Source organism: Erythrolamprus reginae, chromosome 2, assembly GCF_031021105.1.
Source record: "Erythrolamprus reginae isolate rEryReg1 chromosome 2, rEryReg1.hap1, whole genome shotgun sequence".
In the NCBI taxonomy this organism is placed as follows: Eukaryota; Metazoa; Chordata; class Lepidosauria; order Squamata; family Dipsadidae; genus Erythrolamprus; species Erythrolamprus reginae.
This window is the reverse complement of record NC_091951.1, coordinates 185,911,622-185,931,747: the sequence shown is the minus strand read 5'-3', so window position 1 is coordinate 185,931,747 and position 20,126 is coordinate 185,911,622. Positions and strand designations below refer to the sequence as shown.

Here is a 20,126-nt window from a genome sequence, read left to right as displayed (position 1 = left end):
GTTTTTCATTTTTAGACATCACAATAATTTAACACATTTCTACACTGGTTTTCGAAAATTATTACTATTTTTACTATTATTACTATGCTTTTTACATCATACCTTGTTTCATATGTTTCATATTCCATACTTTCATCATTCATTTCACATTGTTTCAGTCCTTTTTTCTCCTTTCTCTTAGTCCAGTTGTACCATCTATTCCGTATTTCGTGGTACATTCTGTATTCTGAATTATTTTGTCCTTTGAGTTCAGTGGTCAGTCTGTCCATCTGGGCATACCTGTAAATTTTATTTTGTTTTATTTATTTATTTTTAATTGTTTTTCATTTTTAGACATCACAATAATTTAACACATTTCTACACTGGTTTTTGAAAATTATTACTATTTTTACTATTATTACTATGCTTTTTACATCATACCTTGTTTCATATGTTTCATATTCCATATTTTCATCATTCATTTCACATTGTTTCAGTCCTTTTTTCTCCTTTCTCTTAGTCCAGTTGTACCATCTATTCCGTATTTCGTGGTAATTATTTTGTCCTTTGAGTTCAGTGGTCAGTCTGTCCATCTGGGCATACCTGTAAATTTTATCTATTAGTATATTTTCCGGTGGAGTTTGGTTATTCTTCCAGAATTGAGCATATGCTATCCTCGCTGCCATTATAATGTGTATCATTAAATATTGTATGTTTTTTGGGAACTGTTTCCTCATTATTCCCAGCAAAAAAACCCGAATAGTTTTGACATTACAAGTAAAAATGCAAATAATAAAGTGTGCCGTTGTGCCTATCGTCCCTGTCTTATTGTACAAATGTACCTGTATCTTTTATATCAATATCTGCAAAAACAAACAAATTAAGATGATTGAAACCTGTCTGGCATCACTTTTTTAAGCTCTAATTCCTTCCCACATCTCTCACCCAATTGAAACACAGAAACATAGAAGATTGACAGCAGAAAAAGACCTCATGGTCCATCTAGTCTGCCCTTATAATATTTCCTGTATTTTATCTTAGGATGGATATATGTTTATCCCAGGCATGTTTACATTCAGTTACTGTGGATTTACCAACCACGTCTGCTGGAAGTTTGTTCCAAGGATCTACTACTGTTTCAGTAAAATAATATTTTCTCATGTTGCTTCTGATCTTTCCCCCAACTAACCTCTCATTCACTTTCCTATTAAAAACACTTCCCTCCTGAACCTTATTTAACCCTTTAACTTATTTAAATGTTTCGATCATGTCCCCCCTTTCCCTTCTGTCCTCCAGACTATACAGGTTGAGTTCATTAAGTCTTTCCTGATACGTTTTGTGCTTAAGACCTTCCACCATTTTTGTAGGCCGTCTTTGGACCCGTTCAATTTTATCAATATCTTTTTGTAGGTGAGGTCTCCATAACTGAACACAGTATTCCAAATGTGGTCTCAGCAGCGCTCTATACAGCGGGATCACAATCTCCCTCTTCCTGCTTGTTGTACCTCTAGCTATGCAGCCAAGCATTCTACTTGCTTTCCCTTTACTTTTATACCAATATCTGCTATCATGCACGTTTTGACAAACAAACAAAAATAAACAAATTAAGACGGTTGAAATCTGTCTGGCATCACTTTTTTTTAGCTCTAATTCCTTCCCACATCTCTCATCCAATTGCTTAACAACAAAGGATGATCCTGCAGTTATAATTCCATAACCACATATGATTGATTGATCTATTTTAATTTAATTTAATTTATATTTTATTTTTATTTGCTTGATTGCTTGTTGGTTTGTTTATTGGCTATGCTTGCATGGCACACATATCCACATTTAAGTGAACCCATGTTCTGGGTTCACTGAAGGATGAAATAAGCATATTTGGGTTCATTCAGGGCATGTAAATGAAAATTTAACTTTGTTATTTTATGTTGTTGCACACCTAGCTATGAATGGGAATACATCATTTGCTGAAGTTCTGCAAATCCAGTAACTTTGGCTTCCCTATTTTTACATCCAAATATATAGAGCTCATGTGAAGATGGTACAATATTACAGATACATTTCTGACAAAAAAAAATCATCTTGCAATATAAAACATGGATTAGGATTTTTAAAAAAACACAGATAAAAGGGAATACCAAAAATATGAACTTATATATATTTTGTGGCTGATGATGATGTTCATCCATTGTGCTCGAAGAGGACTTGACATCTAATGGGTTGTGGGCTGTATGCGATTGTCCGCAGGTAGCTGGGGCACGAAATGTTCTGCCACATGTTGGGCAGACGTGTGGGCATCATTGTCACAGCATTTGCAGCTCTGGCTTTCTGGAGTGTTCACTTCTCTTCTGCTATGAATGTTTTTCTGTCCTCAGATGTCTGGCAGCCTTTGGTGGATCAGCATGTGCCATGTTGGTCAATCTTGTGCCAGGGTTTCTCAGGAGGTGGTATTCGACATCAAGAGACTCGAAGGAGGCTTTCAACATATCTGCATTGCTTCCTTTGTCCCCCATGCAATCACTTTCCTTTAGTTATTTAGGGATGTGATGGTCTGGCATCCTAGCAACATGGCCTGCCCAGCATGTCTGGGCTTTCATCAGCAGGGTGGGAATTGATGGCAGGCCTGCTTTGAAGAGGACCTCAGTGTCTGGCACCTTATCCTGCCACCAGATCCTCAAAATTCTATGGAGGTAGGCCATGGGGAAGTGGTTCAATTGCCTAGCACCATGATGGCGAACCTATGGCACATATGCCACGAGTGGCACGCGGAGCCAGATCAGTGGGCATGCGATACACAACTCTTCAAGTTGGAAAACAGGCCAATTCTGATCTTGGGAGGGCCTCTGTTGGGGGGAGGTCATTTCCGCCCTCCCCAGGCTCCTAAAAAGGCTCTGAAGCCTGGGGAGAGTGAAAAACAGGCATGCCATCACATGCCCGGAGAGTGAGGTCATACATATATGCATGGGGGGGCACATGGAATTATGGGTGTGGACAGGCATGCAGGTGACCCCCACAAACATACATGCCTCCCCCCTTTTGGCACATGAACCAAAAAAGATTTGCCATCACTGGCCTAGCATGCCTCCTGCATAGAGTCCAAGTCTCACTGGCATACAACAGGATAGTTAGCACTACTGCTTGGTAGACTTTGAGCTTCATAGCAAGGCTTATTCCATGTCGGTTCCACACATTGGTCATTATTCTGCCAAATGCAGAGTTTGCTTTGGCAATTCTGCAGTTGATCTCAATGTCAATTGCCCCTGCACGGGAGAGGGTGCTGTCAAGGTATGTAAATTGATCCACTTCTTGTAGCTTTTGTCCCTTTACTGTGATGGCAGGCTCTTAGTATTTGGCTTTGGCTGGCTGATGCATCACTTTGGTCTTCTTTATGGTGATAAGGAGACCAAAGTTATCGCATGCTGCTGCAAAATTATCCATACTGGCTTGCATTTCCTGCTCTAATACAGAATTCAGGGCACAGTCATCAGCAAAGAGGAGGTCACGTAGCACAGTCTCCTTTATCTTGGTGACAGCCTGGAATCTTCGCAGGTTGAACAGTTTCTCATTGGTCCTGTATCTCAGGCTAGCTCCCAAGGAACTGTTCTGGAAGGCATCTGACAGCATGGCTGAAAACATTATGCTGAAAAAGGTCACTGCCACTATGCATCCTTGCTTGACGCCATTTGTGATGGAAAAGGCCTCTGAAGCTTCTCCATTGTCCAGCACATGGACCATCATACTGTCATGAAATTGACATACCATCAGGACAAATTAATCAGGGCAGCCAAATTTTGACATGATGCACCACAGGCCTTCTGACTGATAGTTTCAAAAGCCTTAGTGAGATCCGCGAAGATGGTGTACAATTTACGATTCTGCTCTTGACACTTCTCTTGGAGCTGTCGAGCTGCGAAGATCATGTCTACAATGCTTTTTGCGAAAACCGCACTGTGCTTCAGATAATAGATCCTGTTCAAGGTGGCCAGTCAGGTGATTCAGCAACACTCGTGCAAGGATCTTGCCTCAGATGGAAAGTGTTCTGGTTTCTGGCAGAACTTTAGCTATTACAAATAACTCTTACTAAATACAGTATTTCATAAACAAAGAAACTCCATCTTTATTTCTCTTCCCTTCCGTATTCAAAATACAGTTCATACTAGCACATTCTTCTCAGCCCGTTATCTTTCTTAATTGCATTCCTCATACATTCCTCCCAGCCTTCTCCGTTTAACAAGATTTATGTACTCACAGCATGATTCAAAAACAGCAGAAATGACTGTAAAATAACACAAAATGCATTTGCTTGCTTTGGAGCTGAACGGAAACCTTTCATTTTTTGCCCTACAACATTGAAACTCCACCCTTCTTCCCCATTGACCCCCTGACGTATCAAATACATCACTCCAGTATTTAACCATTCCTCCCCTTAATATCTTCTTCCAAACACCTGTTCTTTATGTTTTTGGACCCTTCTGAATTTAGGATTGACCCAGTGAACGTCTGATTCTTCCTCGCTAGATTCTGGACTCATAGCCACATCCTATGGCTGGCCTCCCACCTGTTCTACTACCTGTAACCCTGGGCCCACCACTAATTCATAAACACTATCTGTATTACCATCCTCCAACTGACTAGGAGTATGTACAACAGAAAGCAGCGATAGTCCCTGGATCATGTGATCCCCTTTTGCAATCTTCTGATAAGCAAAATCAATGGGGAAGTCACGTTCACTGAGCAACCAGGTTACTAATTTAACAACTGCAGTGAATCACTTAACAAATGTGACATAACATGGGACAAAACTCACAACAAATTTCTCACTTAGCAACATACATTTTGGGGTTAATTGTGGTCATAGGTTGAGGATTACCTGTAATGTGTTCATTTTTAACTCTCTGGCTGCAGGTATCCTCTGGAAGTGCACTTGAAAATGATCATCGCTGCACAAACAACCACATTGTCACCACCGATCACAATTCTGAAGATGACAGATCATGTGTTGATATCAATGGGATGAATCCATTTTAAGCTTTGGGTAGTGCAAGATCTCATATTTCTTGTTCTTGTGTTCATGCAAACAAGGAAAATAGTTGTCAGATTTTGATGGATGCTGACAAGTCACCCCAAAACGAAATGTGTCAACTTTGACAAGCATATCCTAGCTTGGTCATCACTGTCCTAACTCGATGGTCACTCCCCAAATGTCATGTTATTGGACAAATAATAGTTTAGTAATTAGTTGCTCAGTCTTCAAGGAATAATATCATGTGGGAGTGCATGTCTAAGGATGTGAAACAGCCACTTTTAGCAATGATTACAGGATAAATCTCACAAAACTCAGTGGAACCCAAGGGCGCCTTTCTTGATTGGTTTATCGGGATTTGTGGTCTGAAGTGGTTAGAATGTGGTATAGCAGACTAATTCAGCTCACTGCCTGGAGTTTAATCCTCACCGACTCAAGCCTTCCATCCTTTTGAGGTAGGTCAAAATGAGGACCCAGATTATTGGGAGCACAATGCTGACTCTGTAAACCACTTAGACAGTGAGTGTCTAAGTACTATGGCTATTCTCCTGCATGTATGGTTTCAAAGACAATGCATTTCCGGCCAAATTATATGAAAAATTTGACAACTGCCAGCTGTCTCATGACAGCCGGAACTTGTACATTTTTAGTAATTTAAGACCCAGCTGCTGTGGCCTAGAGGTGGAGCTCTTGCCTCACAATCAAGAGGCTGCGAGTTCTATCCTAGGTAGAGGCGGTGTAAGGTCTCCTGCTATGACAGGGGGTTGGAATAGATGACCTGCAAGGTCCCTTCCTACTCTTGTTAATAACATGTTATATTATCCATTGAATTTACATCAGCCAACAGGCACGGACCGGGCTCTAACCGATACCTTTCAACTCCGTACAGCCCGTCGAGGGCTGGCATTTTCAACCAGCTTCGGAGCCGTTACAACGGTTTTCGGAACTACATTGCCCTTGAGTCAGCGCGAGAGTCCGCGCTTTGTCATTGGCTCCGAGGGAGATTTCCGGCTTTTCCTTCTCGTCCGATTCGTCAAACGCATCCGCCCCACTGTCTTCCTTCTCGTCCGCCTCCCGTTCCGCTCACTTGCTCTCTTTCTTGTCTCTCCATCCCCCCCCACACACGCCCCCTCCTTTCCAACCGGCCCATGATTGGCTGAGCCCTCGCCGGCGCAGGGCCGCCATTGGATCGGCGTGGCAGACCGGCGCTGAGCTTGCGCTGGTGATGGAGGGAGCGCTGTTGAAATGGACCAACTATCTTTCAGGTGAGCGGGGGAGTGTTAATGCCATCTTGCCTTGGCTTCGAGGTAGCGACTAACGGGAGGGAGTTCAGATGCGGGGTTCCTCGCCTCGCCGGCCGCCTGTGCCCGTCTCCCCGTAGCCCTTGTTTAGAAACGGGGAAGAGCCCCCATCCATCCAGGCTTCCTCCCATCTTTGTTCACCGCAGACAAGGTTCCGATTCTCAAGGCGTCTCGCCCTTTCTGATCCTTCCGGAAATGCAACGAAATGAATTTTTTTTTGTGCCAGGGGAAGAACCCTGCGCTCTTCTTCCCGGGTCAGGAAGGTCGATCCCCCGATCGCTTCAACGGTTCAAGAACCGTTTTTAAAGCGCTTTCGCCACTGGGAGAAACAAAAGCGGGTTTCTCCAGCTTTGAAACGCAAGGAAAAAAAGAATCAACTTCGACCGTTGCCAGGTGGCCTTGTAGGAGGGTGCGAAGCGCAAAGCACGAGCCCGAAGTGTGGGGAAAATCTGGAGGAGATTTATATAACAATAATAATGGCCTGTGTATTATGACTTGGCTTTGCAAAGGAAAATTCAAAACCCTAACCCCCACCAAAGTAGATTGAGTTATTAATTAACAAAGTTTAATTATACATGAATTATTTAGTCAATTGTTTAAAGTAAATAAATTTAAAGTGCGGCTTTGTGAAATACCTGCTATTTATTGGTAACCTTGACTATCACTAAGTATTGTGTCTTTTTATTCTTGAATTTATTTTATTCACCTTATGTATACTGAGCGCATATATACCTAAAACAAATTCCTTGGGTGTCCAATCACACTTGGCCAATAAAGATTTCTATTCTGTTCTGTTCTATTCTATTCTATTCTATTCTGTAATAAAGGGTGTATAGCTACTGCATTGATAGCTCTAATCTTCAACGCAGTGTATATGTAACTTTTTTGTTCTACTTAAAGAGCAAATACGTTGCTCAAAAAAATAAAGGGAACACTTCAACAACACAATAACTCCAAGTAAATCGAACTTCTGTGAAATCAAACTGTCCACTTAGGAAGCAACACTGATTGACAATCAATTTCACATGCTGTTGTGCACATTCAATTTACTTGGAGTACTGTGTACAGTTCTGGTCACCGCATCTCAAGAAAGATATAACGGAACTGGAAAAGGTGCAAAAAAGGGCAACAAGAATGATAAAGGAAATGGAGCACTTCCCTTATGATACCAGGTTGCAAGGCCTTGGTCTCTACAGCCTTGAAAGACGGCGTTTAAGGGGTGACTTGATCGAAGTGTATAAAATCATGCATGGGATAGAAAAGGTGGATAGAGAAAAATTATTTTCTCTATCACACAATACTAGGACAAGGGGGCACTCCCTAAAGCTCATAGGTAAGAAAGTGAGGACAAATCTAGAGAAATATTTCTTCACCCAGAGGGTCGTTGGTTTATGGAATTCACTTCCAGAAGAGGTTGTGACAGCTGTCAGCCTTGATAGCTTCAAGGCAGGATTAGACAGATTCATGGATGCCAAGTGTATTGGTGATTATTGAAATGGATGTCCATGTCCCGCCTCTATGTTTGTTGAGGCAGGCAGGATTCCCTTGAGTATCATTTGTTGGGGATCAGGGGAAAGGGAGGTCTTGCCTTCTCTTTCTCAAGATCCCCAAGGACAATTGGTGGGCCACTGTGTGACACAGAATGCTGGACTCGATGGGCTTTGGCCTGATTCAGCATGGCTCTTCTTATGTTCTTAGGTTCTTAACTTTGTACAGAACAAAGTATTCAATGAGAGTATTTCATTCATTCAGATCTAGGATGTGTTATGTGAGTGTTCCCTTTATTTTCTTGAGCAGTATGCTTATGACCAATGAAGTCCATTTTCTTTAGTCTTGGATATTTGTATACAGTACAAGTGTATTGAATATTCTTGTATACAGTATATAAAAGTTTGCTATGGGCATCCCTTTTAATGCAGGGCTAGTAAGCACTTGGTTCCCAGAGTAATTCCCATATTCATAAGCCAATACAATGTAACTGAAGGATGACAATTAGTAAATCCCAAGTCTTTGTTTGCCCTCAATCTTGTAAACTCACTGGGGGATTGAGCTGGGCATATACACTCAGACAGCTTATTGCATAGATGGAGATAAGGCCACCTTGAGATTTTGGAGGAAACACGAGATATAAATAAATAAGGTAAAATATGAGGGGAGAGTAATTGATCACCTTTTTTATTTATAACTACTGAGCAATAAACTTTCTCTTGGTTAGATTATATAAAAGAATAAATGTATATACAATTTATGCATGGTATGTTGTGTGTGTATGTTTGGTTTTTAAATTAGGGTCTTTTAAATTATTTTAAATATTAGATTTGTTATATGTTGTTTCACTATTATTGTTAGCCGCCCCGAGTCTACGGAGAGGGGCGGTATACAAATATAATAAGTAAGTAAGTAAGTAAGTAAGTAAGTAAGTTAGTAAGTAAGTAAGTAAGTAAGTAAGTAAGTAAGTAAGTAAGTAAGTAAGTAAGTAAATAAATAAATAAATAAATAAATAAATAAATAAACACCTCATGTGATCCAATTAAAAAAAATAGAATAATGCCCCAAAGAGACTGCATAGGGGATAGAACCTAAAATGCAGCAATGCTGTCATCTCATGCAGCAAATTAGAATTATTTTCTATAATCTGGGTTTAAACGCTGGGCTTAAAAACCTAGAATATTAAGGAAAAGAGAAATATATTTACCTGGTGCCAAAATCACAATAATCTGGAACAGGCAACATTCCTCCTGGAGTGTATCCCTAGTTGTAACTAGATTGGGCGCTAACACAGAGAGGTTTCCTGAACTGAACACTTTACTTTTCTGTCATTGATTTTTCCCTGGATGGAGTGGAATGGAAGGTATTTGTGGGGTGAGTCTGCTGTGGGTTTTGTCCGTTGGGCCAAAATCCAAGTACTGTACCTTTAAACTAGAGAGAGTGACAAATATTATTATTTGTCAAATGAGGTTTGTACTTGGTGGTTTATGATTGAACACCCATCAACAGCATGATTGCTTCTAATTTAATTATAAATAATATTTTTAAACAATATATATGGAGAGGAAAGGAGTCTGGCATAAATTAAGACTAGTACTGCAGGGGCTATGTTGGTCACCCTAGTCAATTTAGTTTGGAAATTCCTGGGAGTTAATCTAATTCCAAACATTTTCCTTATCTATCTGTCTGTCTGTCTGTCTGTCTGTCTGTCTGTCTGTATGTATGTATGTCTGTCTGTTTGTTTATTGGATTTATATGCCGCCCCTCTCCGAAAACTCGGGGCGGCTAACAACAATCATGAACAATATACAATAAAATCAATCAATCAATCCATCTATCTATCTATCTATCTATCTATCTATCTATCTATCTATCTATCTATCTATCTATCTATTATATATATATATCATATATACTTATATATTCTCTCCTTATCTCTTATATCATATATATTCTCTCCCTCCCATCTACTTCTCTTCTTTTTTACTTTCTATCTTTATATATATTACTTAATGTCTATTCTCTTCCATATGTATTGTATATTGGGCAAAGAATAAATAAATAAATAAATTTGGGGAAGCTTAGTTGGTTTTCCTCATTTCCCCCCATCTCTAACCCCTTCCCCCCCATTGCAAATTGTTTACAAGGTCCAATTTGCCCTCTTTTTTTCCCTCTGGCCTCAGGTTGGCAGCCACGATACTTTGTATTAGAAAATGGCATCCTCTCCTATTATGACTCTCAGGACGATGTGGGCAAAGGCAGCAAAGGCAGCATCAAGATGGCTGTATGTGAAATCAAAGGTAGGCAGTTTCGGTACTGTACACAGATTAGAAAACAATGTAATGTAATTTCTCTTTCCCAAACTTTGCTCCATTTGGTGTGCATTATCTTCTGCTAAGAACTGCAGGAGCTTCACCTTCTTGCTTTCTTTATTTTGGGGCTATTTGCTTCCCTTCCTTTAAAGGCACGTGGTTTCTTACTTTCTTCGTAAGTTATTTTCTTACGCAACGATCGATGCCAGCCATTCAGTGAAGGCCATATTTTGTTTTAATAATATATTATTTCTGATGCTTTTGAAATTAGTTTTGATGGATGGCTTTGCCTTGCACTTTTCTGGCAACATTTTTGGAATTGCTTTGCCCTTGCCTTCTCCCTAGGGCTGAGAGGGAATGACTGGCACAGGTCATCTTACTGGTTTTGTACCCAAAACAAGACTAGAAGTCACAGTCTTCTATTTTTTGGCATGATATCTTAAGCCATTGCATAAAACTGGCTCCCCCACCCCATTCCAAGATATGACCCATCAGCCTTGTTGCTTTTCAGCCTTAAAACATTGGATTGGTAGTCTACTGACAATAATGCAAGTTACATTGATTCATTGCATGCTGCAGAGCCTAGATATGCAGAATTGACTTGGATCTGCTGCAACTATTTAATATTGTTTTTATCGTTGTTGGGAGCCGCCCCGAGTCTTCGGAGAGGGGCGGCATACAAATCTAATAAATTATTATTATTATTATTATTATTATTATTATTATTATTATTAACTTGTAAGATACATTGTAGAAGTTACATGATGCTGCCATGCCTCTAGTCTGGGCACCCCCTGTGTTTTTTTAAGTATTGACCCACAAGTAGCTCTTGGTTTATAACCACATTTGGGCCTGGAATTATGGTTGTTAAGTTGTTGTGATAATTAAGTGAGTTAGCTACATGACTTAATGACCACAATCCCAGCTTTCCCAGTTGCGGTCATTAAATGGAGGGGACAAAAGATCTTCCCTTTCTGCATGGAAAGGAACTCCTGCGGAGGCCAGAGAAAAGAAGTTTGGATCTCAAAGATCCGAGTTTTATTTCTCCAGCCCACCACAGGTCTTTTCTTTCCCCACCCCATCCCATGTGCAGAAGGGAATTGCTGTGTTGAGCTAGAGAAAGGAAACATGGATTTTGGCCAACCTGTTCTATCCAGTGACGAGCCCCCTCCCCCCAAGAAATAGGCCCCCACACACTGATTTTACAAGATTTAACCAAGTAATTCTAACATTTCAGGAGCAGTGAGGTTTCGATTTAAAAAATCCAGCAAAAAGAAGAAAATATTTTTGATGCCGGCTGCTAATTAGAGTTCCCATAAAATGGGCCCGAGTCCAAACAAACCAAAACAAACAGATTTTTTTTTTGATCACGCAGTTCTCATTAAATGACTCACTCTGAGTTGGCAGGAAGCCCGGAGATAATGAGTCCAACTCGCCAGTTTGTAATTCATCATTGAAATAATAATATCGAAAGAGAGAAATCCGAGCGGACATCTGGAATATAACAAAATTTGACTTCTGCACTGAAGTGTCACGTGGCTAAGCCCTAAATAGCCTAAGGGCATGGCCAGTTATTCTAGAGATCTATTCACGCAGAGACCTCCTCTTGCTTAGCCATTCCTGCCTCCTGGCAGCTCTGCATGCCCTAGCATCAAGAAGAGGCTCCTCATCTTATCCTGAGACTCTCATGTGCACCTCGGGGGGGGGGGGATGCAGAAGGCCCTGGTTGGCTTTCAGCCTCTGACACCACATCCTCTCCAACCTCCTCGCTATCAGACTCTGGTGCCAGGTACATGGGCCTAGGTGCAGGGGTGGGCTACTGCCCGGACGGGGGGGAATGCAGTAGGGTAGCAAAAATGGAGCTCCACCCCAGAGCACCCAATTTGCACTGAAAGATGTTGAAAGAAAATGCAGGGCCTCCTGCATAAGCCACGCCCACAGTGTGGTAGTAAAACATTTGGTAGCCTTTCGCTGCCTAGGTGTACCACACCACAACCGTCTCCCGATCCTCAGGATCAGTTACCAACTGCGTGGGACGCGGACGGGCCACAATGCAACCAAACCTCCTTTCTCTGGTCTGCCGCAGGAATTCCCCTCCCCTCTTTGCTAGACTTTTGACTTTTCAGAATACCAAATCCCTTAGCTTTCTGGTTAGAAAGCTAGAGAACACAATGTTTCCTTTGGAATTTTCTAGTGTTCTAGGGAGAAACTAGAAAACACAATGTTTCCGAAGTGTAGACAGAAGCCTTATTTAGCCTTCAGAAGCACTGCATATAATATACTGGCTGTCTGGTTGCACCCCACATCAGCTCGGCACACCTGTCAGCAGCTGCACAAAAAGGCAAAAGTAAATGGCCCTGGGTGTTGCAAGCATGGTAGAGTGGGGAGAAAGTCCGAACCTTCTGGGCATGGTGGAGCATTGGTGAGGAAGTAGGCAGTGAGCAAAATAAGGCAGGGGAGTGGCAGAGACTGGCAACCACACTGGTGGGGTGGTTGCGTAACTGAGATGAAGAGGAAACATAGGTCGGAGTTCCCCAATGGTTGTAACTTAGGCAGGGTTTATAACTCACTGTGCTCAGCCCCATCTTAAATTCAAATGGTACATCAAAGACAAGCTGAAGGAGGCTTGTGAATTTGCCAAAATAAACAGGGGGGAAAGTCTTGTCTTGCCACTGTGATTGAACATTACCTTGATCTGCAAATATCAGTAAATGAAGTAGGCAGCCTTTTATCTCTTGTTATCAAAAGGACAAAGGTAGTATTTGGAAAACTGACTATTAGCTCTGAAAGCTTGAATCAGTGTTCCGAAACTTGGTAGTTTTTAAAGGAAATTTTATTTAGTTAGGCTAATTTTTATTAGGTTGATGTCTTCCATCCGGCACGTTCTGATTGGGTTCTTCGCTACCATAATATGGTCTGTGCTTCCTACAGATTACATAATTGAAGACATGATATTTCTTTAGCCCCAGAATACCTCTTGAGGGGTAAAAAAAAAGATTTATTTTCCCCTCTTACTCCTTCATCTTATACAAGGTAGAAATGTCGACTGGTGGCCATGAAATCACATTCTACACAATTATTATAATTAAGACGTGTGACCCTGTGCGTGGCGGAGTTGAGTTTCAGTTTCAGTTTCAGTTTAATCAGATTTGTATGCCGCCCCTCTCCGCAGACTCGGGGCGGCTCACAGCAACAGCAATACAAGACAAATCCAATATTAAATTAATTTTAAGAACACCACAAGTTAAAAACCAATCATACACACTAGCATACCATACACAAATTTTATAAGCCTAGGGGGAAGGAACATGTCAATTCCCCCATGCCTGAGGGGAGTTACTGATGGTTGCATGCCTGCTTTTATTTATATTTTATTTCTCTCATCCTTCCTGTAGTGCACGCAACTGATTCTACTCGTATGGAGTTGGTCATCCCAGGCGAGCAGTACTTCTACTTGAAGGCAGGAGGTGCGGCTGAAAGACAGAAATGGCTGGTGGCTTTGGGCAGCTCCAAGGCCTGCCTCGGGGATAGCAGAAGCCAGAAAGAAAAAGGTTGGTTCTTGGTCAATAGCTTTGCGTTAATGAATCGATGGGCTCAAGCTTAGGCGGTTGTTGGTAGAGCTGATTAGTACTGAGTGCTAACTGAGTACTAACTGAGTGCTGAGTACTGCATCAACTTCAATGAGTAATTTGATCTCCCACCTCTTTAGCAAACATATCTGGGTTTGTTGAGCCATTTGCAATCTCTCCCCTCCATTTACACCCATGTTTGCATATATGAACTTGAATCTTCTGGTAATAGTTAGATCACTGACTGCCTACAACGGGTTAGAGAAATGGATGTCAAGATCCAAAAAGAACAGTTCAGTGTAGAAATAGCACTGAATGTGTTGTCGGGTCCCCAGTGCTAATTTTGATGGCTTAGATAGTTTTTAGGTACAGGTAGTCCTCAACAGTTTATTTAGTGGCTATTTAAAGTTAACAACAGCTGTCAGGGTTCCAGATAGCACCCAAACTTAAATCAGCCCAAGGTAAAATATTCCTCCCACTGGCATCACAGTGGGAAACCCAAATCTGAGGCTCCCAAAGTTTCCCACCCAGTTGAAAGTTTGCACCCTTTGTCCCCCACCTCCAAACTTGTCATGTTGCCCACTCCCCCCACCCCTGAACTTGTCACATTGCCCATGTGGCATTCCTCCTAGCTTCCGGGCAGGTGGTGGACAAAAGATGACCTTGAACACCTCAAAAGAATGTTCTCATGAAATCACCCCTCCCAGATTCCCATAGTCATCAGGCCTTCTACTGATAGTGTGGCGAGCCGATGGTTTCCCCCCTAACTTCTGCATCGGCTCGACAATAGCACTGAAAAATGTGACTTGGGACCATTTTTCATCATTACAACATTACAGCATTCCCGTGACCACGTGATCAAAATTCAGAGGCTTGGCATATTTATGACTGTTGCCATGTCCCAAGTTCATGTGATCACCTTTTGTGATCACCTCGCCAACAAAGTCTGTGGGGAAGTCAAATTCACTTAACAACAGGTTATTGACTTGCTAGCTGCAGTGATTCACTTAACAACTGTGGCAGGAGAGGTTATAAAACGGGGGGAAACTCACTTAACACGAGGCTCAATTAGTAATAGAAATTATGATCAACTGTGATCATAAGTCGAGAACTGCTTGTACTGTAAGCAATAAAATTGAAGTTCCCCCCTTTTGAAAAAGCAACTCTTTAGGATTTTTAAAAATCCATTTTTAATTATAAAAACCCATCATTATTTAAATGATAGCACACAGACAGGCCTATGGACAAGTATTCCTTTCCCCCCATTTATTGGTCAGTCTCAGGTTCTCCAGGAAAAAGTGCTGCAACTAGAATAGAATAGAACAGAATAGAATAGAATAGAATTTTATTGGCCAAGTGTGATTGGACACACAAGGAATCTGTCTTTGGTGCATATGCATATATGAAATATACATTTGTCAAGAATCATGTGGTACAACACTTAATGATTATCATAGGGGTCAAATAAGCAATGAAGAAGCAATATTAATAAAAATCGTAGGATATAAGCAACAAGTTACAGTCATACAGTCAACATGGGAGGAACTAGTTCATAAAGCTGGTTCATGCTCAACCCAAGAAAACTAAGACTCCACGAGAATAAAAAAATGTGCAGAGAAGGAAGAATGAATTCCAGGACCAATTGCAGCATTGTTTTACTGACTGGGTTCATCCGTCACAATAAACCATAGTTTATTTCAACCAAGGCTCCCTGACTCAGCAAGCATGGCATAGTTCACGTGACTCATCAGGGTTAATTTAGCATTATTCACGGTAGCCTCTTCCCACAGGCCTACATGTTAAATTTCCCACTGTCTATGGGAATGGCTACTTTTTGCAATGGCTTGTCATCCCTCCCTTAACTTTTCCCCCCCTTTAAAGCAAGCTCTCCCAATTTCAGTGGAGGAAAGTCACATAGGAGCCCCACAAAGGTCTAAATCAGTGAGTATAGGGAGGGGGATGTTAATCCCTCCAAGTAATCCCCGCTTTAGGATATGAAAATAGATTAAAACAGCTTTATGTTGCTGTCAGGAAGGCTATACTATATACAGTAGCTTATCCCAACAGCTGTTTCTATGCCTAGCAGATTAGTGGCAGCCCCTCGGGGGGTTTCTTAGTTTGTATCCAGTCACATTACTACAGCACAAAGCATATATTCCTATTTTGGTCAAAGCACTCTTAGCCCCAACCTACACTGTTGCCCGGTCTTGGATCTATAGTAAATCTAAGTACAGGTAAACTTGACTATTGGCTGGATATATATCATTCACTTAGGCAAAAAAAGTCACCGCTTAATGCAACTTAGGATCTCAGTTCCTTTGTCAACTTTTCCATACCTGGGAGGAAGTCAAAAGCCTGTGCTTAGAATACTTTTAATGTATATTTAGACAATATCTAGGCCATTCTTGTGATGCTTCACCTTTTACTCTGCAGATTGTTTATGTTTCCTGGGCTTTGTAATTGCTGTTTTATTTTAGTAAAGCGATTCTGAGGTTCTGCTTCCCTAAATATAAATATTGGAACCATGAGTGTGCGCACAGACACAAGTTATGCGTACATTTCCCAGAATAAATACCACTGAGATGGTGGCTAAGCCTAAGCCTCTCTTGGCAGATTGGGTGATAAATCTTTTCTCCCATCCCACCCACACAGATGCAGTTGGGCACCGACTGCAGTTAACGTATTTTTTTCCCTCTATTACTTCAGAGAAAGCCACAAAACCAGCTCTCCTTCATCACCTCCTAATTTCGTCTTCATATTGGTGTGTTAAAGAATTATCAAGGACTGGCGTAGTTCAATAAAGATTATGTGAATGAATGAATGAATCCCAGGTCCCACAGAATTTACCTTCTCCAGGTTCCATCAACTAGACAGTGTCGTTTGACGGGGCCTGGGGGTAGAGCCTTCTCTGTGGGGGCCCCGGCCCTTTGGAATCAGCTCCCCCCAGAGATTCGTACTGCCTCTACTCTCTTTGCCTTCCGTAAGATTCTGAAGACTCATTTATGCTGCCAGGCCTGGGGCCATTTCCCCCTGGCCAATGAATGTGTTGAGAGAATGTTGAGTGAATGGAATGATTGTTTTTTATGCTTTTGGGGGGGGGGGGGATTAGATTCTTAATTAATTAATTGGATTCAAGATTTTGTACACTGTGTATTATATGTTGTGAGCCGCCCCGAGTCCTCGGAGAGGGGCGGCATAGAAATCCAATAAATAAATAAATAAATAAATGTGCTATCGGTAAGACAATGCTGCCTGGCGGGGCCTAGGGGGAAGAGCCTTCTCTGTGGAGGCTCCGGCCCTCTGGAACCAGCTCCCCCCCCAGAGATTCGTACCATCCCCCACCCTCCTTGCCTTCCACAAGAGTTTGAAGACCCACTTGTGCCAACAGGCCTGGGGCCATTAGATATTAGTCCTTGGCTGATGAATGAAATGTATATTTCATTGTTTTAATAAGAATGATTGATTTTTAAGAAACTGGGATTTTAGACTAGTTAGTTTAATTTTAAAATTGGATTTAGGATCTTTAAATCCTAAATCTTGCGCGGGGTGGCACAGCAGGTAGAGTGCTGTACTGCAGGCCATTGAAGCTGACTGTAGATCTGCAGGTCAGCGGTTCAAATCTCATCACCGGTTCAAGGTTGACTCAGCCTTCCATCCTTCCGAGGTGGGTAAAATGAGGACCTGGATTGCGAGGGCAATAGGCTGGCTCTGTTAAAAAGTGCTATTGCTAACATGTTGTAAGCCGCCCTGAGTCTAAGGAGAAGGGCAGCATAAAATTAGAATGAATGAATGAATGAATGAATGAATGAATGAATGAATAATTGTTCTTTTATATGTTGTAAGCTGCTCCGAGGGGTGGCATGTACAATTAATAAATAAATAAAATAAATAAGGCACCTTCCTTGGTACCAGCCAGAGTCTCTGCTTCATCTGGTTTTCAGTGTTTTAAAATGTAATAATAATAATAATAATAATAATAATAATAATAATAATAATAATTATTATTATTATTATTATTATTATTATTATTATTTATTAGATTTGTATGCCGCCCCTCTCCGAAGACTCGGTAATGCTTAATCTGCCATGTCTCATGGCACAGAGTAATAATATTCTTAGGAAATAAAAATAAGTTGTAAAAGGGCTTGAACCGTCCTTTCAAAATTGCATGTGTGTCTGTTAGTCCAAGAAGGTAACTCAACCCAGCTTAGCCAATGGGCAAACTCTTCCTTTAAAGGTTCTTCAGAGCATGTAGGAGTATGAACACATCTAAGAGCAATTCTGCAATAAATTGGTGGCATTTCATTCAAACAGAGGAAGTTGTTTTGGTTTGACTAATCTTTTTATTTATTTATTTTTACTCAATACTGGAAAAGGGTACATGAAACGAACATGCATTGACAATCTATACTGCTCAAAAAAATAAAGGGAACACTCAAAAAACACGTCCTAGATCTGAATGAATGAAATATTCTCATTAAATACTTTGTTCTGTACAAAGTTGAATGTGCACAGCAGCAGGTGAAACTGACTGTCAATCAGTGTTGCTTCCTAAGTGGACAGTTTGATTTCACAGAAGTTTGATTTACTTGGAGTTAGATTGTGTTGTTTAAGTGTTCCCTTTATTTTTTTTGAGAAGTGTATCTCACATTACATCATTTGCATTTTTATTTTCAGTGTTGGTTCTAATACTCAAAATATATTTGCATCCCAAAAGCACAGAAGGCATTTTAGAGGTTATCTTGATATGACAGAGGAGCAAGCTTTTTCACTGGCAGAATCAGAATTCTGTCTCTGCTCAGGTCTCCCGTTCTCTGTTGTGCTGTGTGAAATGTTCTTTCAGTATCTTGTGTAAATTCTTTGCTTGTCTATCTGGACAGATCTGGACATAAGCAACGAGTCCCTCGGAAGGAAGCTGTCCGAACTGCGTTTGTATTGTGACGTGCTGACACAGCAAGTGCTAGCTGTGCAGGATGCAACACAACCTCAAGAGAATGGATCTCCTTTGGACATTCAGGTAGGGTGGGAGAGAATCCAGAGCAATCACAGGTTTATGTTTTTACACGTTTCAACTGGTAAGGAATCTGTGGAATATTAATACTCTGACAACATTATCAAGTTTATTTCTGATCATTGTAGGACAGGGATGGGAAGCTCGAAGCCCTCTAGGTTTCTGTTCTGCCCCAGCTATGGACCAGAAAGAACGTAGCACTCACACAGTTTGTTCAAACCTATGTTAATTAATTAATGAATTAATCATTAATTAATCAATTAACGACTACCAATTTGTTTAGTAGTAGACACACACAAAAACAAGTTAAAGCAGTCTCTTCTTGAAAAACCAGCTGTTAATTAAATGGCATTAATAGCACAATTCAATAAAGTCATAAATTAAGTCTAAGGAATTTGGTCCTGGATATCTCAAGAAGCTTACAAGGATTGGCACAATGCCTAGAAGCAGTCCGCAGGAAAAAAGCCAAAACAGATAAGCTGAGCAGACGTTTTCAGACTACGGAATGAACAAAGTGGGCTACGAAAGTGGCCAATCAGCCCCAATCCTTACTCCCAAGGAGACGTCCTCCTGAGGAATCATCCCTGTCTTTTGGCAGCTCTGTGTGCCCATGCATTAAGAAGAGGCTTCTCCTCTTCTCCCTCATCACTGATGGGAGAAGCTGGAGGTTCTGAAGGCCCTGGTTGGACCTCTGCCTCTGGCACTGAGTTCTCGCCTACCTCCTCACTGTCCGACTCAGTGCCACTTGAACAGGCTGCTGGCGCCTCACCACATTGGCCTCTTCTCAGGAGGGATCCACTACCAGCTGCACAGGTTGCTGGCGGGCCACAACAGCTTCCTAGTCTTGTATTTGCTTCAGCCACAGAGGCAATGGGAGTTTGTAGTCCACAGGGGACACAATCAATTATTGCTTAGTGCTTTGGAATCAAGCCCACATAACAATCCAAATATCCAAGAGTCACTAAGGATTCTAAATCTGTTTTATGGATATGTAGAGCAGATATTCCTATATTTTGGAGATATAAAAGAAGCAGGGCTGTTCCAAGACATCTTTTCCTTTTGCTTGGAAGATCCAAATGCTGCCACAGTTTGCACAAAGGTCACAACCCACTTAGAATCTTGGATGCATAATCAAAAGTGCAACTATTTAATCTTTTGATCCAAGTGCTAAAATAAAATTCCTCTGGGGTTGTTTCTCTTTTTGAACAATTTGTTCTCTTTTGATCTTTTCATAATTGTTCCAGAAATAATTGCCAATCTTTTAATATATTTTTTTCCAATCAAATTCTTAATGCCCAAAGTATGTTTTCAAACAGAAACACAGGAATATTGTTCTATTCTTATGGCAATGTTGGAAAAATACCAGGCCCCAGTGCCCTGGGTCTAATGTATGTATGTTTAACTGCCTTGGCTCTCCAATCTGGATGTTTTGTTGTTTAG

The 20,126-nt window shown here is 41.2% G+C and overlaps 1 protein-coding gene and 1 long non-coding RNA gene across 2 annotated transcripts in view; one reads left to right on the top strand and one right to left on the bottom strand.

The window, feature by feature from the left end:
- Positions 1 to 113: 113 nt before the first annotated feature.
- On the bottom strand, positions 114 to 5,962 carry LOC139161537 (uncharacterized). The gene is made up of 4 exons (XR_011558120.1): positions 5,878 to 5,962; positions 4,853 to 4,960; positions 421 to 582; positions 114 to 279 (listed from the first exon to the last, which is right to left on the bottom strand). It is a non-coding gene; the product is annotated as an uncharacterized lncRNA (long non-coding RNA).
- Positions 5,963 to 6,141: 179 nt separating this feature from the next.
- LOC139158713 (pleckstrin homology domain-containing family A member 3-like) overlaps positions 6,142 to 20,126 on the top strand; it is a 32,997-nt gene continuing 19,012 nt past the window's right edge. Inside the window, 4 exon segments of the mRNA XM_070736045.1 lie at positions 6,142 to 6,270; positions 9,978 to 10,094; positions 13,502 to 13,657; positions 18,556 to 18,692. Of these exon segments, the coding sequence (XP_070592146.1) occupies positions 6,231 to 6,270; positions 9,978 to 10,094; positions 13,502 to 13,657; positions 18,556 to 18,692 (450 nt within the window). The 5' untranslated portion in view covers positions 6,142 to 6,230.